The sequence below is a fragment of the Pituophis catenifer genome, unplaced genomic scaffold (assembly GCF_029215685.1).
Source record: "Pituophis catenifer annectens isolate HBS135680 unplaced genomic scaffold, rPitCat1.0.hap2 SCAF_1, whole genome shotgun sequence".
NCBI lineage: Eukaryota > Metazoa > Chordata > Lepidosauria > Squamata > Colubridae > Pituophis > Pituophis catenifer.
Genome location: NW_027256881.1, coordinates 308,304,594 through 308,327,212, shown reverse-complemented (window position 1 = coordinate 308,327,212; position 22,619 = coordinate 308,304,594). Strand labels below are relative to the sequence as shown.

The following is a 22,619-nucleotide window of genomic DNA, read 5'->3' as shown; positions in this document are numbered from 1 at the left end:
TGATGAATGTGCACATATTTTACATAGAAAATTGGGACATGCTAGTTTTCCTGTAGTACAAAAAATGATTGAACATGCTGAAGGTGTTAAAATAAAAAATTATAAAAATTATTTGGAATGCTCAGTATGTAAATCCACAAAACTCAGAACTAATCCCAAGCCAAGAAAGGCAACAAGATCAACTAATCAAATTTTTGATCTGGTACATATGGATCTGGTTGGTCCATTAACCCCATCAATCACATATAGAAAACGATACTTTCTGACTATTGTAGATGACTATAGTCGTTACGGATTTGTCTATACTTTGAAACACAAAGATGAAACATTTCAAAAATTTAAAGAGTTTTACAAACGTGTAGAAACACAACATAATATTAAAATAAAACAAATCATGACAGATAGGGGGTCTGAATTCATGTCAAAAGAATTCTCCCAATGGCTAAAAAACAAAGGGATGCTACACTTCACATCTAGCCCTTTCTCTGCATTCCAAAATGGAGTGGTAGAGAGAAAGAACTCACACTACAAACCATGATTAGGTGTACATTAGAAGATGCTGGCTTAGGAAAACAATTCTGGTCAGAAGCATTACTATATTCCAATTATACACAAAATAGAATTTGGTCCAGCATCATAAACAAAACGCCATACGAATTAATGTACAATAGAAAACCTAAAATAACACACATGCACATATTTGGAGTCACAGAGGATGTACACATACCAAAACAATTGAGGCGTAAAGGAGAGAACGTATCCAGAAGACTTAGATTCATGGGATACGAAACAGGCACAAAAGGGTACAGATTTATTGATAATAACAACAGATTCATAATTTCTAGAACAGCTGTATTTCATGAACAGGCCAATTGGTCTAAAATGCATCTTAATGAAATATTCCCAACCACAAATTTAGACACTGAGCACCAAGATAAAATAGATAGAGAAGAACTCAATCACAACACACATGGAAACAAAAATAAAACATGGACAAATAGTCAACACAAAATAAAAACAGATTCATTAACAAAAGAGGAGGCAAGATACCTACACGATAACGATAGCAAACCAAAAAAAACAATCAGATGTAACAGAAATCAAGTGCCAAGTAAATACAAGGATTACATAATGTACATGAATAATGAAGCATCAACACCAAACACATACGAGGAAGTATTAAAGCTCCCCATTGAAGAAAGAAAAAAATGGGAATTAGCCATGACCAAAGAGATGGACAGTTTACAAGAATTAAGTGTGTTTACACCTACCTCTGCACCTAAGGACAAAACTATTATAGGCACCAGGTGGATATTCAAAATTAAAAATCTGGAAGAAGGCAACACATTATATAAAGCTAGATTAGTTGCACAAGGTTATGCTCAAAAATATCCTGAGGATTACACAGACACATACTCTCCCACAGTAAGGACTGAGAGTGTTAAGACAATTTTAGTTGTAGCATCTGCACTTAACCTTGATGTATTTCAATATGACATACAGACTGCGTATCTACACGCAAAACTTGATAAAGAGATATATGTAAGAGCACCTCATAGCCAATACACAAACAAAAATGAAATTTGGTTATTGAATAAAAGTTTGTACGGATTAAAGCAATCTGGCAAACGTTGGTATGAATGTTTAGTCAACGTACTTAAAACTATGAATTTCAATGCCGACAACTGTTTTCAATGCAGACAACTGTTTCTTTGTCAAAAAAGAGGGTGATTCTCTAGAATTTGTGTTAATTTATGTGGATGATATTTTATATATCGGTAAACATAAAGAGAAAAGAGATACATTTGTAACAAAACTAAATGAACATTTTTCTTTAAAATCATTGGGAAAGGTAAATAAATATCTTGAAGTTCAAATCAGTAAAACCAAAAAAGGATTTAAACTTTCTCAGAAAGATAAAATTATAGAACTCCTAAACAAATGTAATTTGAATGATGCTAAGACTTGTGATACTCCTATGCAGACAGATTTCTTAAGAAACATGGATGAATCATCCCCTGAATTTAAAGACAATACACTTTACAGCTCAGTTATTGGTTCCCTTTTGTATATTTCTAATTGGACTAGACCTGATATTGCTTTACCCCTCAATCTGTTATCCAGGTATGTTAGCAAACCCTTAATGTATCATTGGGAAGCCATTAAACGAATATTAAGGTACTTAAAGCACAGCTTAGACTTCTGCCTACTACTGGAACCTAATAATGTTAAAGAGCCCATTCTCACTTGTTACGCTGATGCGGATTGGGCAGGTGATACTAAATGCAGAAAAAGCACATCAGGTTATATATTTTTTCTTAACGATTGTCCAGTCTACTGGTATACTGGAAAACAAGATTTAGTAGCTACATCAACAACCGAGGCAGAATATGTTTGTTTGTCCAAAGCCTCCAACAATCTTGTATGGTTTAATGATTTATTATCAAATATTTGGAAAAATCCTTCATTACCATTTATCATACATGAAGATAACAAAGCTGCTATTGAGATATCTATATCTGATGCTATTGGTCAAAGATCCAGACATATAGATATCAAATTCAAACACGTAAGACAATTATCTCAAGATGGATTTATTAAAGCCGTTCACTGCGAAACATCAGAACAAATAGCTGACATATTGACTAAGCCTTTGCCATCTAAACAACACAAATATTTAACTTCTAAATTACAAGTTTTATATTGTTCTGAATCTGAATGTAATTATTGCTGTATATCGAATCGGCATTTAGAGGGGGATTTGTCACAAGTAAATGCCTTATTCTCTAATAGGGGAATTGTATATACACGGGGTATCAGGGGTTAATTTATTCTTCCTCCCTTAATATATTCATATGTAACCACTCCCATCCTTTACTCCGCCTTGTTAATATAAAAGGGGATGTATGCACCTCCTCCTCGCTTCTATCTACAATCATTCAGAGAATATAGAATGCCTACTGTAAATAAATAGTGTTATGTTTGAATACTTCATTCTTGAATCATTTATTGAGTCTGATCCTTAAAATTACGCAACACTATCATCTAATTTCTGTCTAATATCTATGCCTGCCCATCTGAAGCAAGTAATCCTGGGCCACAAACAAACATAAAACAGTTTAAAACAATTACAGTGTAATAAAAATTAAACATATATGGCTGCTGAGAAAAATCCATCACAGATATTAATTGTAGCCAGGAAACAGGAGCCTTCACATCCTCAGGGCCCCAGGATGGGGGAACAATGCCATGTCTTCAAGGACTTATGAAAAGCTAACAGGATAGGGTGGTCCCTGATCCTAACTACTTGACCAGCTGTTAGACAAAGCATACGTACCAAAGTTTTGAAAGCCATAACTATCACTAATCAACATTAAATGAGTTCCTGAACTTTTCATTTATATCGATTGCTGAAAAAGCCTTTTTTTTTTTTTTGCCAATCTTTAGGCAATGCTTAAAATAAACATGTTGCAAACCTTTGGTTAATGCTTAAGTGAGTATTTCCACATCATTCTGCAATCTGATGTGTATAAATAGCAGAAGAAAAATGACAAAAGACCTACTGAATGCATGAAAGTTCTCCATATATACAGTGAGTAACCTCATGGGGTGCAGGTGCGGGTTTAAAGTCACTGCATAAAGCTTGTTTGTCTTTTCATGTAGTTTACAAAGTTTATAAATTTGAAGAGACTTCTAATGTTATAAGTGTAGTAACCATGCTTATAGTTTGTATTTCTATATTTAGAATTCTATAAAATAGCATTTTAATTGCTTATACCATTTCACTACAATAAATACGTGCATTAACTGAAAAGAAAATATTATTTAAAAAGAAGCAAGAAAAAGAGCAAATAGATTTCAAATTTGCATAAATCGTTATATGGGGTATATGTGGAGAATGTGTGTGCGTGTGAGAGAGAGAGAGAGAGAATCTCTCAGGATACAAAAAAAAAAAACAATGCAATTTTCATTGTAATATAAATTTAACCTCTGAACTGATATATGTAGAGTAATGCAGATTAACTAATTATTTACATGGAAAATTGGCAGAGAAAATAAATATTTATTTAATACATTTTACATCATAAGTCTACATTAAAAACAAAGAAGTGTAGAACTTTATATTAATTGTCAATAAAGAGTAGAACAGATGCATTTACATATTAAAAGATTTTACATAAAACTTAAAATTATAGTTAAGAAGACAGGAGAAGAAAACCGTTTTCATTTGGCAAAATATAAATACAGAGTCTAAAGCAGGGGTAGACAACTATGGCAACTTAATGAGCTGTGGACTTCCACTCCCATAATTCCTGAGCTATCATACCTATGCTCCCAAAAGTCCCTTGGGAGTTGGGCGGCATAGAAATATGATTAATTAAATTAATTAAATTAAATTAAATATAGCTAAGTTGCCATAGTTGCCCACCTCTGGTCTAAAGTACTCTGCAACATGTAAAGTTAAAGTGAGGGGCAGGCGACCAATGGCTGGTTTTGTGTGGGCTTCCTCAGAGAGAACCAGTGCTAAAATGAACCCCTTTCCTATTCCAGCCTGCCATTAAACCTTTCCATGAGCTGAGATAAACTTGTAGTCCTAGCAATTCGTAGAAAGCAAGACACCTTTTTTTGCAAGGCAGGAAGTTTTACTTTAGGTATATTATAAGATTTTCTTTCCAAGTCAAGTTCTCCCCCTTCTCATTTTTTTGCATTATCTACCTCAAAACTGTGGAAAACAACTCTTTTGATTTTCAGCAATCACATGCTAAATTTTGGAGAAATCCCCAAGGGCTAAAAAATAAAAGGGAGGGAGCTCAGGGAGGGTGAAACAGATTTTCACACCCTAGGGCCGTGATGGCGAACCTATGGCACGTGTGCCACAGGTGGCATGTGGAGCCATATCTGTGGGCACGTGAGCTTTGCCCTAGTTCAGCTCCAGTGTGCATGTGCGCGCCAGCCAGCTGATTTTGGGGCCTTCCAGGCCCACCAGAAGTCAAGAAACGGGCCATTTCTGGTCTCCGGGGGGCCTCCAGGGAGTGGGGAAGGCCGTTTTCACTCTCCCAAGGCTCCAAGAAAGCCTCTGGAGCCTGGGGAGGGCAAAAAATGGGCCTACCGGGCCCACTGAGCCATCACGTGCCAAAAGCGGGGAGACCATGGAGAGGCTGCATGCATATGCGCAGGGGGCGGGGCATAAGGGGGATTGAATTATGGGTGTGGGCACGCACATGCATTGACCCCCTCCCACGCTCCCCACACTTTTGGCACGCGACAGCAAAAAGGTTAGCCATCGCTGCCCTAGGGTAACAGGACAAGGCAAGATAAAGTAACAGAGTGGTCAATGCCTGGAATGCACTACCTGACTCTGTGGTTTCTTCCCCAAACACCCAAAACTTTAACCTTAAGCTGTCTACTGTTGACCTCATCCCATTCCTAAGAAGTCTGTAAGGGACCTGCATAAGTGCTCCAGCATGCCTACCATCCCTGTCCTAATATTCCTTTTTATTTTTTTACTCTTACTCTTTTCATGTATTCAAATTATGTTTATACTTTTACCTGTTACCTTATATATGCTTGACAAATAATAATAAAATAAAATAAAATAAAATAAAATAAAATAAAATAATAAAAGTAAGATACAGAAAGGTAATAAGGAGAACAGGTTTGCATACAGAATGGCAACTGTATAGGCCCTTTCATTTGGAGTTGAAACTCAGGCCTTCTCTCTCATCACCTATTTGTAAGGTACATGAGTGAACTAAATATAGGTGTAGATTCAGCATCTGATAAATTTGTGAGACGCACTCACAAAGTATGGGTGCCCATACGCAGCATTCATCAGAAAAGGTCAGGGCTTTGTCCAGGTGGCCAACTGCCATTTCTCTTGAATCGAATATGTGTTCTGATCACTGCTGACTAAGTGGTGCCTGGAATTTACTCTCATTGATCTAAAAGGGGCTCTTCCTCCAGCTGTAATTGTCCTCTTTAGGATTAAAATTAAAAAAAAAATCCTTGAATGATCTTGAACTTTTAAAGAAGTCCATTAAAAGAAAAAAAAAGGGAGTATTTCCTTAAAAAAACAAAAAAAAAAAAAAAACCAACCAGAGATATGATATCAGGTTGTTAAAATTCTATTCGTCACTCAAATCTGCCGCAATGTGAATACTGGTCCTGTTGTACTGAGCATTCCATATTTTATTGGTAACAAATCTTATAACGATTAAATATAAGGTTTACATTCTATTACCAGTAGAAGTTTTTTTTAAAAAAAAAAATGAAGGCAGGTTTTTAAAAATTGAGCCCAATCTACAAGTATTACAACAAATTCAGACTCTCCTAACCCAAAATGAATGAATCTCAAGACCTTACTGATGTCCCAAAGGTGCTTTTTTCAAAAGGCAATTGGCCTTGCTTGGTTTTCTCCTTGAAAGTATTTTGTTGTGAAGAAGCTTCTCGGATGAAAAACAAAAAGTTTTCAAGGGAAAAAACAAAGAAGGCCAGTTGCCTTTGGAAAAGCACTTTTGGGACAACCATGACCTGGATGATTGAGAATCTGCACAGACCACTGGTGAAATCCAAATTTTTTTAATACTGGTTCTGTTGGCATGGCTTGGTGGGTGTGGTGTGGTGTGGCTTGGTGGCTATGGCCGCCCACTCCAGGGGAAGGATACTGCAAAATCCCCATTCCCTCCTCACTCCTGGGGGAAGGATATTGCAAAATCTCCATTCCCACCCTACTCTGGGGCCAGCCAGAGATGGTATTTGCCAGTTCTCCAAACTACTCAAAGTTTTCGCTACCGGTTCTCTGAACTGCTGAAAATTTCCGCTACCGGTTCTCCAGAAACTGTCAGAACCTGCTGGATTTCACCCCTGCCACAGACATTTACCAAAGATGTATTTGCATGTCATTGTGTGAGGAAGTGCTTATGGTTGTTATTCTTAATATACAGAAAGGATATGGTTTTTCCAGAGTCAACATGGATTATTTATATGTTTGAATGCTGGATGTTACCAATATATATATGGTAGCCTTCACCTTTAATTCCTCCTACAAGTAGCTAGGTATATATTGTACTACAGATTGGTTACACATAATTAGCTCAAAAATGTATTAAAAATGGTCATGACTATAACATGACATGGGTTTGAAATAAGTAGGGCATAAACATTCTTGACTTGGAAAAAAAACAATTTTTCTTCAACATCCTTTCATGCTGACTTTCAGCTAGAAGCCAAAATACCCATAAAACTGTAACTGAAAAAGGTGCTTTACAAACACAGTTTATAATAAAATAAAATCCCTCTTCTTTATCGCCATTTTCCCTTGCAGAATAAATTATCGGCAAGATGAACAGAATCATTCATCTGTCTTTGGCCTTAATAGTGTTTTCCCTCGTCAGCCACGGCCACCATGATGTCGATCATCACCATGATCATCATGACACCAAAGCTTCTATCAAGCTCCAGCACAATATTGTTCATCTTGCAACTGAATTCTACAAAATACTGGCTGCAAGATCACATGAAGAGAATATTGTTTTCTCACCCTGCAGCATTTTTACATTGCTTTCAGTTCTGTTATTAGGGACAAAATCAAAAACCCATGCAGAGATTTTAAATGGCCTTGATTTTAACTTGACATACATTCAGGAAGATGAGATCCACCATGGGGTCCATGAACTTCTCCATCTGCTCAACCAGTCAGAGAATGATTACAAGATTGATATTGGACAGGGCCTGTTTTTAAAGGAAGATATACAACCATTGCAGACATTTATAGATAAGATTAAGAAATTCTATGATGCAGAAATCCAAGCCACAAAATTTCAGGAACCAAGAGAAGCTGAAAAACAGATCAATGATTATATAAAGGAAAAAACACATGGGAAAATTGCAGAACTAGTCAAGGATCTTGACCCTGATACAGCCTTTGTTCTCACAAACTACGTGTTCTTTAAAGGTAACCTTCATAGAGAAAAGGGATGGTTCCTTCATTAAAGGAAATATGCAAAGATGCTATTTGCGACAGAGTAAAGCTTTTTGAGTTTGGTGAAAGAAGGGTGGATTTGCGCCAAGCAGCAAGTCCAAAAAGAGATAATTCTATAAGAGATAAGAGATGATTCCTTCACTAAAGGAAATATTCAGATATGCTATTTGAGACATTGTAAAGTTTTTTAAGTTTAGTGAAAGAGGGGTGAAATTCCTCCAATCCACAAAAGAAAACATAATTTCTAATCAATGCAAAGTACATATACTAAAAAACTAGCCCAGTACAGAAATTTAAGTATATTCTTTAGCTCTCATATAACTACTTCACTACTGGGGGTTGTACGAAACAGAAGCTATGTACTGTTTGAAACTACATAACATGGTTTTTCACTTCTGTGAAACTATTTTAGGAATGGTGGTTCCAGTTTTTTAAAAGCACCTAAGAGGAAGGTGTCTTACCCAAAGTGGCATAACTGATATTATCTCAGACTAGTAGATTATTCATAAAACTGGATTATAAATTCCACTAAAATGCACCCTTGCAGAGTTTAAAAACAACAAAAAAAGAAATGGACTGACTGTTCTAAATAATTCTGCTTGATATAAGATTACAGGCTGCACATCTCTCCAGGGGTGGGCTCCCGGGGGTTCGGCAGGATTCGGGCGATCGTCTAGCCAAGGATTGCCAGGGTTCAGTGAACCCCCAAATGCCACCCCTGGTTGGCCACGCGCACCCCTCCCCCTCCCCCACCCCTCTCAGGACTCTCCACGTAGCCTGTTCATCATTCCAGGTAAGTGCAGGGGCCAGGTGGAGGGTCTGGGAGAGCAAAAAGCGGTCCTAACAGAAGTTCGGGAAGTGAGCCTGTTTCTGGCCTCCGGAGGACCTCTGGACCCAGCAACAGAGCAGCAAACCTGTTGCTAAACGATCTGAAGCAGGGGTGGGTTCTAAAAATTTTTACTACTGGTTCTGTGTGCATGGCTTATTTTGTGGGCGTGGCTTGATGGGGGGGTTAATGTGACTGGGTGGGCATGGCCAACTTTTTTAAAAAAAACTTTTAAAAGCATTTTTTCTACAACCTTAAGAGGTTGCAGGAAAAAATGCTTTTAGAAGCCTCTGACGATCAGGCAACTCAGCTGGGATCACCAGAGGCTTTTAAAGGCATTTTTTTTCCTACAACCTCTTCGGCCAAAGAGGTTGCAGAAAAAAATGTTTTTAAATGTTTTTTTTTTTAAAAGCCTCTGATGAGGTGGGCAGGGTAAGCGAGTGGCGACTGGGCCAGGGACCGGTTCAGGGGGGTGGCCAGCCAATGTTATTACCTACTACTACAAATTTTTACTACCGGTTCTTGCGAGCCAGTGCGAACCGGAAGCAACCCACCACTGATCTGAAGCCTACTCCTGCATCTCTCTATCTGAATAGAGTATAAGTCCATAGGGCTGTGCAGAATTTAGAATGGGTGTTTTATCTTCAACCAAGATTGAAGTAAACTGTATCATGTAAGAAGGTACACGGCCATTTTCTTCTGACAGCAATACAGCAGCTGCATTGCTTCACTGACTAAGCAACATTTGCTGCAAATTTGCAGAAATCAGTCCCAGCTTTGCAAGTGCTGGTCAGCATAAGCAAGTGAATCCAGAGCATCTTACTAGTTAAATTATACCCCCTCTTTGCCTTAGTAAAGAAGATCACAGCATCTTCCTGAGGGTGAACCTAATTCACCTCAAGCAAGTTTAATACTCTTATCCAAATATTACTGTGGGTCTTTTTTGTTCTCTTTAGGCAACTGGAAGACTCCTTTTGAGCCAGAGTTCACAAGGGAAGAGGACTTCTTTGTGGATCATAACACAACTGTCAAAGTCCAAATGATGCATAGGACGGGTTGGTTCAAATACTATTTTGATAGGCAGCTGTCTTGCACAGTAGTGAAGTTAGACTACAATGGTACAGCCACCACATTTTTTGTTTTGCCTGATCCTAAAAAAGAGAAGGAATTGGATGAGAGTCTGTCAATAGATACTCTGAAAAAATGGGCAAAAAATGCATACAGGTAACACTTCTTTTTACTGCTTCTATATTTCTCCATAGTACATTCTTAAAGGATAACTAAAAACAATTTAGTGTCCATACATTAAAGGTTTATCTCTTGGAATTGTCCCCCATGTATGAGAGTGGAAGATTTGCTCATTAGTTCTTAATCATATTAATAATTATTCTTCCTTCCTGTTTGTGTCATGTTACTTCATCTCTTTGCAAAAAAGCTCCAGACATGCTGTTCAGAGATTGATATGTCCCTGTGGAAAATTCTGCACCATTGTTCTAAGTGGTGAAAGAGTATCCTAGGGGACTGAATGATGGTAGAAGGGGGAACTTTGGTGAGGAGATGCCAAATCCACCTCAGAAGCCTCACACCACGAACAAAGCAGTGGGCAGTGGCTCCCTATCTACTCTACATAAAAAATAGAAATATATATTTGCTCAAGTCCCATTTGGCCTTACAATGTTCTGTTTGATCCCTTCACAATAGTCTGATACTCCGCTTGTTTCTTGCAATCTCTTCAGTTTTATTCCTGTATCTTAATTAATCTCAGGTAGGCCAACATCTGGGTCTGCCATAGACAGAAGTAAAGTTCTGCAAGATGGTGAGTGTGGCATCACATTAGAAAAGTTGTGGGGCTTTGACACTTGATATGGTTACCATCTTGTATATTTTGATATTCCATGCAGACACTGCAAATTAATTCCCTTTCCCAGATCAAATAGATCACCTGAAACTGGATTGAAACAACAATCTGAATCAAGTCAGCAGTTCAGCACTTAGAGGTAGTACTGACTTACTGATCATAATTTGGACCAGCAACGCTATTGTAAAGTAAAACATCAGACTGTGCTTGATTTATACCGGTAACATCAGTTCATCAATTCCAACTGCAGCTATTAATCTAGTCAGTTTATGACTATGACTCCTGCCAGCTTCCCCATTGACTTTATTTTTTGGGAGCTGGCTGTGAAGGTTTCAAATGACAATCACATGACCATAGGACAATCACTATAAATCACTCCCCCCACCACCACCTTTGCTTGTTTAAGCAATCTTTCTACACTGTGACAGAGGGAGAGGGATCACACAAGAAATCTCTTTAGGCCAGCTTTCTAAAAGCTTTGTGGACCAGCAGGGGGGGGAGGGGATGATTCCGCATGAGTGGTGGGCAAGTGCACCCAGCTCCATTTGCGCAAGCAGTGGCACGTATGCCCTCTGCTCGTACAAATGGAGTTGTGTGTACCTGCTCGCCCACCACTCACGCAAGGGGAGCTGCACATGTACGTGCACTGGCCCACCACTTCCACGGCTCAGTTCCAAATGGGCTGCAGTCTAGTACTGGGTCACGGCCCATGTGTTAGGGACCCTGCTTTAGGCAATCAGCAGACATATCCTAATACAGACCGGCCTGGTATACTAACTACCTTGGACAGTGAAAGTGGAAATACAACAGTAATAAATAGTAATAAATAGTGGTTAAAAAGAACAGTTCCTTACCAATGCACATATACCCAAATTTCTGTGCCTGACCACAATGCACAGCAGAACAAGAGTAACATTGTGCGAGCAAAAATCTGTACCTACCTGTAATGCAGTTACGACTGCAATTGGGCCCAAAATTTCTTCTGCTAAGAGAAGTGCTGAGTTTTGCCACTTTCCATGACATTTTTTGCCACAGTTGTTAAGTGAATCACTGCAGTTGTTAGGTTAGTAACATGGTTGTTAAGTGGATCTCACTTCCCCATAAAATTTGTTAGTCAGAAGTTCCCAAAAAGTGATCACATGACTCCAGGACAGGGTAAGTGTCATAAATATGAGATAGTTATCAAGCATCTGAATTTTGATCACATGACCATGGGGATGCTATAATGGCCATAAGTGTGGAAAACAATCATGTGACTTTTTTCTGTGCCGTTGTAATTTTGAATGGTCACTAAACAAATTGTTACAAGTCGAGGACTACCTGTATTAGCTATCGGATGAAAGTTCTTCAAGCTTGTTGGAAGTAACTGATGTAATGAAAATGAAATTTGTGTTTTATTTTTGTCTGATATGGATTTTCTTTAATTAATTTATTTATTTTTGGTATTTTGTTTGCTTGACCTTCTTATAGGTTGATGTTTTAGTTTAGTTTTAAGCCACCTAGAATCACACAGGGTCGAGCAGCCTATAAATTCATTCATTCAATCAGTCAGTCAATCAAGTATGGTATTTATTTTGACAACAATGCCTGTTGGTTCCAGTCAAATATTTTAAACAGATTCATAATGGTTATTATGATAGCAACTAATACCAAGGATTTCTCTGTTAAAAGTCCAGCTTCCATATGACAATGATGGCTTTGTTATGTCTGTTCTGTTTGTGTTTGTTTTACTGATTTTAGTAAATATTACTGGGTGTACTTCTTAACTTTGTGATGTCTAGAGTGAAAATGCCTTTCTGTCTTTCTGAAGGGGTACAGCAAGGGTCTCCATCCCCAGGTTTAGTATTTCAGCCACGTACAGCTTAAAGGAACCCCTCTCCCAGATCGGTATCACTGAAATCTTTACTGATCATGCCAATCTCACTGGAGTCACCGGACACCCTTTGAAACTGTCTAAAGTAAGTAAAACTTTTATATTGTTTGCATCATTTCAGGCAGGTTTTCAGCAAGATGAATGCATATTTCACAGCAGCAATGTTAATGATGGTTAATGATGTATATGAAAAGTCTCACCGTTGCAAAAAAAAAAAAATTGCCTTCCAATTGCTGTTTTGTAAACAACATGCGTGCACCAGATTATCTTTCTAATTGTTCCTCATTACAAAAAGAATAAAGATTGAGATGGCAGCTTATTCATGCTCATCTTTTTTTCTAACTAACTAACTCCTCAAGAAAAGTGTTGGCCAATTTAGAAAGATGCATCTGTCTTTACTCTGGAAATCCCAGGAACATGGCAGGGAAAGTGAAATTGACTTTTTAAAAAATATACAGAAAAAAAGTGGCAACAACAAAGTGTATAGAACAGGAATTGCAGCAACTGCAACATATCTAAGGGGAGAAATCCAGTGTGTTTGGATGCATTCCATCTATTTCTCTTGTGGTTATCAAAAGGATTTGCTAGACTAAGAAACTGAACCGAAAAATGAACTACAATATAAATAAACAGCAGATTTGCCTGACCTATCCTTATTTGCAGAGAATTAAATTGATCATGGTCACTACACAGTTCCAGGTGATGAAATACATAATTTTGCACACCACAAAAGACTTCTAAAACTTTTGCTTGAAAGGACAGAAGACAGAATTGTGGAGATCCAATTTAACAATGCAAGAAACTCAGTTCTGGGTCTGAAGAGGCTCAGGGGAAAATGTTTTTGGAAGTTGAAAATAGTGTAGAATGGCTATTTTAATCTTCATTGGTTTGTCAGTGGCTGAATTAGAGGAAGCCTAATAGTAGCCCTGGACAACATTAGACCCACGAATTCTGACCTGTACATGAGGATGCCAAGCTTCAAAGATGGCCATGGCAAATTGCTCTGCCCTGATCTTTCTCTACTTGAAAGATGGTGTTGAAAGTGATTTGATTAAAACAGGCATTAGTTATAGACCAGGGGTCTCCAACCTTGGCAACTTTAAGATTTGAAGTCCACAAGTCTTAAAGTTGCCAAGGTTGGAGACCCATGTTATAGACCCATGTTATTGTTTAAGCAAAAATATTGACCAACAATATTTACTTTTGGAACTTTAAAAACTACTTAAAAATCTGCAATACTGTTGGGTTCCAATAACATTCTCTCCTTCTTTCCTTGAATGACTATATTTTACCTCTTTCCTTTCACAATGGTTCAATCCAGCATTTTTTAAAGTTGGCAACTTTAAGATGTGTGGACTTCAACTTTCAGAAGTTGTTACGTTTGAAGAACACCGGTTTAAAATCTTCCCTAAGGAGAATCCAGCACTCACTTCAGCAGCGCATGGGCTAAAATTGGAACAATACAGAGAAAGTTCTGTAGGCCTAGTAGTTCAAACTCACAGATCAGCCTAACAAGTTGTCATCATTTCTGAAATATTTTTTTCTACGCCAAACTTTGAACTTTTGCTTCCTTTCTTCTCAGGTTACCCACAAAGCTGTGGTGACAGTTGATGAAACTGGAGCTGAGGCAGCAGGAGCTACTGCTGCAGAAGCAATTCCTATGTCGTTGCCTCCAGACTATAGATTTAACCATCCTTTTCTATTCTTCATTTTTGATGGAAAGGCCAATGTGACATTATTTGTGGCCAAGATAAAAAACCCAACACTGCTGTAAACAATAACAAAACCCCAGAGTGTATTGGATTTTAAATACAGTTCAAAAATAAAATATTATTGGAACATGAATTTCAAAGAAATTTGGGATTGTGGTTTTTTTTGCAAAGGAAAGTTAACAAACCTATTGGTTCCTGTTTGAAATATATATAAAATCATATGAAATATATTTTTTTTTCAAATATATATATATATTTACTACCAGTTCTCCGAACTACTCAAAATTTCCGCTTCCAGTTCTCCAGAACTGGTCAGAACCTGCTAAAACCCACTTCTGGTCTTTATATAAGGTCTTCATGTAGGGTCTTCAAACATCAATGACAGATATGGGAAAAGGGTACTTGCATATAGTTGGGTTCTCAGATAATGAATTGTGAACAGAGTAATAGAAATATGCTGTTCAATTATTCATCCTCTTCCTTGGATCCCTTACATTAACAAAGCAACATCTGGAACATCTTTTTTTGGATAATCAACTCTTTTGTTTGAGCCAGGTGGAAAGCTCTTAACTCTCCCTAGCTACCTGAGTTTAACTCCCCCAAGCCTCCTGATAAGTCTATTACATTGCAATGATTTTTCCACTGTTTTTCTGGATACCATCTGAATGTAATATTAGGAATATTAGGAATATTCAGGCTTTGGGAATTTTTCAAGAGGGGGAGAAGAAATGATGCAAGAGATCAGCCTTCCATCTTCCATGTTATTAAACATCTACTATGTATGAAGCTATTAAACGTTTCATACATGGTTTTAAAGTGAATTGGCGTTATATTGATGATCTTCAGCATCTTTCTTTTTTAGGTATCTTCAGAGCCTCACCCTGGTTTTTGCTTTTAAAAGAACTACATGTGTGGGAGAACAGACTGAATGTAATCCTGGGAAAGACAAATTTGGGAAATATAGCAATAACCGGAAAGGACTGGTATTCCTTAAAGACCAAGTTTATAAGAATAGTCACTAAATGGCAGATAGCATATCTTTTAGCATAATAAATTCACAAGCGAGTAGTACTCACATTGCCTATCCCTCCTCTGTTTGAAGATTTTTGTTGTTGTTGTTTCATTGGCCATTCAAGTGCAGGAGCTATTAAAAGGCCCAGGTCTTATCCATCCTTTGCTAACCTTTGTTGTTGTGTCCGACCCAACGCGACCCCATGAACAACGTTCCTCCAGGCCTTCCTGTCCTCTACCACCACCACCCTGAGTTCATTTAAGCTCACGCCTAGTGCTTCAGTGACTCCATCCAGCCACCTCGATCTCTGTCATCCTCTTCTTCTTTTGCCCTCAATTTTTCCCAGAATTAGGCTCTTCTCCAGTGAGTCCTTCCTTCTCATTAGGTGGCCAAAGTATTTGAGTTTCATCTTCAGGATCTGGCCTTCTAAAAAGCAGTCAGGGTTGATCACCTCTAGGACTGACTGGTTTGATCACCTTGCAGTCCAAGAGACTCACAGGAGTCTTCTCCAGCACCATAGTTCACAGGCCTCAATTCTTTGGCGCTCAGCCTTTTATTTTTATTTTATTTTTATTTTATTCAATTTGTATACCGCCCTTCTCCTACTGGACTCAGGGTGGTGCACAGCCAGAACTAAAACACATACCAATACAAAATTTAAAATTATTAAAAGAATTACATAACTTTGGCCCAAATTTAAAACAATTCAAATTAAAACCCATTGACAATTTAAAAGCTAAAAAACTAAAAAAGACTAAAGAAGGGGGGGTTCACGCCAGCCCTGCTTGACGGAAAAGAAAAGTTTTCAGGGCACGGCGAAAGACCCGGAGATCCGATATCCTTCGTATCTCCGGTGGCAAATCGTTCCAGAGGGCAGGAGCTGCCACAGAGAAGGCCCTCCCCCTGGGGCTCGCCAGCCGACATTGCCTGGCTGACAGCACCCTGAGGAATCCCTCTCTGTGGGAGCGTACTAGTCGGTGGGAGGCTATCGGCAGCAGAAGGCGGTCCCGCAAATACCTAGGTCCTATGCCATGGAGCGCTTTAAAGGTGGTAACCAACACCTTGAAGCGCACCCGGAAGACCACTGGAAGCCAATGCAGCTCACGCAGGAGAGGTGTCACATGGGAGCGCCCCCTCGCTCCCATAATCCCCTGCGGGGCCACATTCTGCACCAGTTGGAGCCTCCGGGTGCTCCTCAAGGGGAGCCCCATGTAGAGAGCATTGCAGTAGTCCAGGCGGGAAGTGACGAGTGCCTGAGTGACTGTGCGTAAGGAGTCCTAGTAAGGAGCCTTAGTAATGGTCCAACTTTCACAGCTATACATTGCAACTGGGAACACCATAGCCTTGACTATATGCACTTTTGTTGGCAGGGTAATGTCTCTGCTTTTTAGTACGCTGTCTAGATTTGCCATAGCTTTCCTCCCCAGGGGCAAGTGTCTTTTAATGGGTGTAGTCTCCATCTATGGTGGTCTTGGAGCCCAGGAAAATAAAATCTGTCACTATCTCCATTTCTTCCCTAGCTATTTGCCACGAATTGAGAGGGCTGGATGCCATGATCTTAGTTTTCTTAATGTTGAGTTTCAAGCCAACTTTGGCACTCTCCTCCTTTATTTTATTTTATTTATTTTTATTTGATTTGATTTCTATACCGCCCTACTCCCGAAGGACTCAGGGCGGTGCACAGCCAAACAATAAAATACATACATACAAAATTTAAAAGTGGAATTAAAATCAAATTAAATAGTTTTGGCCCAAACAAATTAAAACTCCAATCAATTTAAAACCAATTTTAAAATTTGAATATATAAAATACTAAAAAATATTAAAAATTAAAAATCTTGTATAAAAGAGGGAGAAAATTAGGCCAGGCCTGCCTAGTGAAATAAAAAGGTCTTTAAGGCACGGCAGAAGGTGCGTAGATCCGGGATCCTCCGTATCTCCGGGGGGAGCTTGTTCCAGATAGTAGGTGCCCCCACAGAGAAGGCTCTCCCCCTGGGCATTGTTTGGCCGACGGCACCCGGAGGATCCCCTCTCTGTGGGAGCGTACTGGCCGGTGGGAGGCTATTGGTGATAGTAGGCGGTCCTCCTTCACCTGCATCAAGAGGCTCTTGCTAATCTAGTACTCTCAAAATACATAGCACTCTGCCACCCAAACCCAAGTTCTCTGGGATTGGTGGACATTGTAATTCAAGGCAATTAAAAGGCATCACTTTGAGAAAGACCAATTTAATCTTTAAAGCCAGTGTGGGTTTTTCCTTACTGTAGCCTCTAGGTTCAATATTTTGCACTCCTGAGCATCAGAAGGGTAATTTCCTTATGCCTGTATTTCATGCCATCCTAGTAACAGTCAATAGTTCAGGAAACAGAGAAAGGGCGGGGCTGAAAGAAGCTGCCCCCAGTTTTGGGTTGGGAAAGGCATGCAATGAGCTTGCTTCAAAACTGTCTTTCCACTGACAGAAAAAGGATTGTTGTGACATCTAGTGGTTATGGAAAAATGCTGCTGCTTTTTGTTTCTAGTATCTAAACTGACTCCAAAATGCTGATTATGAATGTGAGACATGGAAGAACCCCAAATTCTTCACTACTTGTCCAAAGATGTTGACAATCCAACCACTGTCCCTGTCTTCTCTGTCCCAGAGATCACTAGCTAAATAAAGGGTGGGGGGAAAATGCTGCTTCTGACTTGAGCCCAAATTCTGCACATATCCATATCCTTTCCTTAGTAATAATGCAGATGTGACCTTTCACTGTCTTCTTCTGGGAGACTTTTCTTAACTTCACCTAGGCTGAACGTATTTAGCTTTCAAGATCACTCCAAGGTCAGTCAGGTTCTGCAGCCTAGCTGGGTTTGGTTGAACAAAATATACCTATGTTAATTTAAAACCTGAGAAAGGGGAGCAAGAATTTAAGTGTCATCAGAAGAGGAGAATTGGTAGCGGTACATTCAAGAATATACAAACATCTTGTATAGGATCATGTTCTCCCTGACAGTGCCACTGATCCTGATAGCTACATAGTGCTTCCAATATCTGGGGCCATTATATTCTTGCAATTTTGAAACCAGGGAAAGTTCCAAACCTTCCCCAAAGTTACAAGCCAATTGCTCTTCTATGTGTCACCTACAAACTTTTAGAAAGACTTATGTTAAACAGAATAGCCCTAGCAGTAAAATCTATACTCCAAATAGAGCAAGCTGGATTTCGCCCCAAACATGATTGCAATGATCAAGTCCTTGCACTAATTTCTTATCTGGAGAATGGATTCCAAAGGAAAATTTTAAAATGTCTCTGTTTTTCTTGACCTCTTGATGACCTACAAAACAGTCTGGAGAGAAGGACTTCTCCTCCAACTAATCAAGGTTATACCTTGTCATAACACCATTGCCTTGATTCCAATGGTGGGATTCAAATTTTTTTACTACCAGTTCTGTGGGCGTGGCTTGGTGGGCGTGGCATGGCATGGCATGGCATGGCATGGTGGACATGGCAGGGGAAGAATACTGTAAAATCTCCATTCCCACCCACCTCCAGGGGAAGGATGCTGTAAAATCTCCATTCCCTCCCAATCAGCTGGGACTCGGGAGGCAGAGAATAGATAGGGGTGGGGCCAGTCAGAAGTGGTATTTACCTGTTCTCCGAACTACTCAAAATTTTCGCTACCGGTTCTCCAGAACTGGACAGAACCTACTGAATACCACCTCTGCTTGATTCGCCACATTTTGTTATTTCAAGTTTTCTACCAGACTTTGTAACAGCTTTGTTCCCTATGCCATCTTCGCAAGATTCATCTTTCTTGCCATGTACATATATACATCCAGACTAGACTGAGTTGTTTCCCTGTGTCATATAATATATATGGGTATATGCATAATTTTGTATTTATCTATTTACCGTATTTATTACCGTTTAGGTAGTGTATAGTGGAGGTGGTGACCCTTTGAGAGCTGTATGCAACAAAATTTCATTTTAATGTATGCCGATTAGTGTACATTCAAAGTGACAATAAAGTTATTCTAAGTCTAATTCAATAAAAGCAGGTATCATAAGATGAACAATGGACTATCACAAGGATCAGTGCTATCCCCTGCTCTTTGTAACTTTACATCTACGACCTGCCTGAAATCTTTCTCAGAAATTTATTTATGCCAGTGATATAATTCTCCCACAGCCCAAAGAACCAACTTCAGTGATGCAGAGAGCATCCTTTCTCAAGATCTCCAGAAGCTGGATGACTACTTCAAAAAATGGCACCTCCAACTAAGCCTAACAAAAACAGAAGTAGCCATATTCCACCTCATCAATAGGTATGCAAATTACCAGCCTTCAGTGAAGTTCCGGAACCATATTTTTCAATGTAGCAAGTCTACAAAGTACTCAGGAGTAACACTGGACAGATCACTAACCTTCTGACAGCACCTGGAAAAAAGAGCTGCAAAATGGAAAAACCACAAATGTTTACTGAACAGATTGGCTGAAGCATCCTGGGGTGCTGATGCTAACACCCTACGGCTTGGCTTTGGTTTATTCCAGAGCTGAATATTGAGCTAGCATTTTGTTTAAGAGCACCCATGCCCAAATGGTCCATGTCCAACTTTGCCAGACAATGCATACCATCTCTGGCACATTGCAGCCCACTCCTATGCCCTGATTACTAGTACTTAGCAATATCATCCCCCACATTAGAAGACCACAAGTTCTTGTTCAGCTTTGGTCAAAGATGCTGAACAACAAGGCCCTCCCTATTCACCAGAACAATACACAGTCCATCACAAGATTGAAATCATGTAGGCTAGCATGGAAAACAGCTATTCATTTAACTTCTTCCCAGTTTCACCTTGAGAATGCCTGCAGAGGGCAATGGTCCAAAGTATCTTCTTGTGGCCTGACCATTAATGATCGCTCTACCAAACCACCTGGTTTTGATCTGCCTCACTCTGTCTGGATGAAATTGAACAGAATTACGGTAGGTGTGATACTGGAAGAAGTTCCTCTGCCCTTCATCAATGTGAATGGAAAGATTCTCCTTGTCATGATTGTGGTGGTGATATGTAAACTATTAAACATACTATGCAAGATTGCCCATAATGTGCATTCTCTAGTTCTCTAGAAGATCTGCATGAAACGTCAGAGGTTTATCACCTGGATAGCTGAATTGGACATCTGCCATATCCCCATAGAAGTTTTACATGTAATTATGTGGATTGTGTGTATATGTTTATCTTCTGCCATGTTCTCATCAATCACTAAATAAATAAATATTTTTGATACTAGCTGTTGTAGACTCTTAATCACAGGGAGACATTGCACTCCATTTGTTTTATGAACTATTCAGGCCATTATTTTGAAAGAAATACTCCCCGCCCCCCCACCCATATTTTAAACTTTTAAATTAGGGAAAGTTCAATGTGTGGAATTCTAATACATAAACCTTCAGCTTGCAAGTGCATACTTGTATTTTTTTCTTTCTTTCATATATCAAAAACCTACTATTGGAATATATTTCTAGAGCAATTATACATCCAAGGCAGCATGTTCTTTTGCACCAGTGGCAATATTCACAGTGCCACACTGTTGTATATATGCTATCTTTCCACCCCACATAAAGCTGCTAGAGATTTAATGAAAACAGAGCAATTAGATTATGTCACCTCTGCGTTAAGAATTCAGCTGTGTATTAAAATAGGGTTCGTGATCACCTCTGAACTTGATTATTTACTTGCAGGCATTTCATTTCCCAACTCGATAATATTGAACATGAGTGAGCATGGGGTTTGCTGTCTGCTTACAGTAGTTTACTCTGCCAATTTTGGTGTGTGTGTGTGTGTGTGTGTGTGTGTGTGTGTGTGTGTGTTGTGTGGTTTCCTCCAGGGGTGAAATCCAGCAGGTTCTGACAGGTTTTGGAGAACCGGTAGCGGAAATTTTGAGCAGTTCGGAGAACCAATAGTAGAAATTTTGAGTAGTTCAGAGAACCGGCAAATTCCACCTCTGGCTGGCCCCAGAATAGGGTGGGAATGGAGATTTTGCAGTATCCTTCCTCTGACATGCCCACCAAGCCACTCCCACCAAGCCACACCATGCCCACCAAGCCACGCCCACAGAATCAGTAGTAAAAAAAATTGGATTTCACCACTGGATTCCTCCTTTTCCTTGATTAGAGTATTTTTTTTTCTATCTGATGGTTTGTCTAGTATTAATCCCTGCTCCATGATGGCAGTCTCAGAATGGATGGCATTCAACATCCTATTGAATAATTGATGAGGATATTTGGAATACTAATGGTGTTTAGGATGTGACTAGGTAAAAATCTTTGGGATGTTTAGTTGCTGATGTTTCCATACATTGAAAGAAAATTTGAAGCTACAAAGACAGAATTACGGTGGGAATCTGAAACATAAGAAACATTGAACACAGGAAAGCTCAGCACAGCAAAAGAGGAAATGGAACAACTATATATTGCCACCTAGAGTAGCCTCTTAGCCAGATAGGCAGCAAATGAATTTAACAAATATATAAATATTGACATCTTGGCATCGGTGCATTGAAATGGATTGAAAGTACACAATTTCAGTCAGAAGCCCACTCAGCATTTGAAAAACAAAGAAGAAACAGTGCTGTTTTCTTAATTAGGAGGGATATAGTAAGGGCAGCACTTCAGTGGTGAAATCCATTTTTTTTTACTACCGGTTCTGTGGGCGTGGCTTTGTGGGCATGGCAGGGGAAGGATACTGCAAAATTTCCATTCCCTCCCCACTCCAGAGGAAGGGTACTGCAAAATCCCCATTCCCACCCCACTCTGGGGCCAGCCAAAGGTGGAATTTGCCGGTTCTCTGAACTACTCAAAATTTCTACTACTGGTTCTCCGAACTGCTCAAAATTTCCGCTACTGGTTCTCCAGAACCTGTCAGAACCTGCTGGATTTCACCCCTGCAGCACTTGGTACAATGCAATCAATGATTGATTAATATTGGCCTAAATCTTCCCCCTTTTTAAATGTGGAAATTTTAAATTTTTAAATTTTAAATTCATCTTATTTATAGGGGCATGGGTAAGGCGTTTTAAATTGGGGAGCCATTTTGGATTTAATTCTGTTTTAAACGTATTTTAATGTTTATATTGTATGTTTTTTAATTTTGGCTGTTCACCGCCCCGAGTCCTTCGGGAAAGGGGGCGATATAAAAATCAAATAAATAAATAAATAAATATCAATTAGAGTTTGTGAACAGCCCTTTAATATGACAAGTATCCTTCTGTTTATGATTGTTTATTTCTTTAATTTTAAATCCAGCTACTCAAGAGACCCTACTTACTGGAATCTGGTTATTTCGTCTTTAACTCTGTTCTGTGGCAAAACAAAGGCA

At 39.1% G+C, this 22,619-nt stretch overlaps 1 protein-coding gene across 1 annotated transcript; it reads left to right on the top strand.

Moving 5' to 3' along the window:
* The first annotated feature begins 3,531 nt into the window (after nucleotides 1–3,531).
* On the top strand, nucleotides 3,532–14,383 carry LOC139315373 (alpha-1-antitrypsin-like). Its single transcript, XM_070941600.1, has 5 exons — nucleotides 3,532–3,592; nucleotides 7,325–7,954; nucleotides 9,764–10,031; nucleotides 12,476–12,623; nucleotides 14,121–14,383. The coding sequence occupies exons 2-5, from the start codon at nucleotides 7,342–7,344 to the stop codon at nucleotides 14,310–14,312; spliced, it is 1,221 nt and encodes a 406-aa protein (XP_070797701.1). The 5' UTR covers nucleotides 3,532–3,592; nucleotides 7,325–7,341; the 3' UTR covers nucleotides 14,313–14,383.
* The last annotated feature ends 8,236 nt before the right edge of the window (nucleotides 14,384–22,619 follow it).

Bases quoted from the DNA above. Each gene is read 5' to 3' on its own strand.
- LOC139315373 (XM_070941600.1), top strand. From the start codon at position 7,342: ATGAACAGAATCATTCATCTGTCTTTGGCCTTAATAGTGTTTTCCCTC. The intron at 7,955-9,763 runs GTAACCTTCATA...TGTTCTCTTTAG, and splicing joins AAACTACGTGTTCTTTAAAG to GCAACTGGAAGACTCCTTTT. The intron at 10,032-12,475 runs GTAACACTTCTT...GTCTTTCTGAAG, and splicing joins TGGGCAAAAAATGCATACAG to GGGTACAGCAAGGGTCTCCA.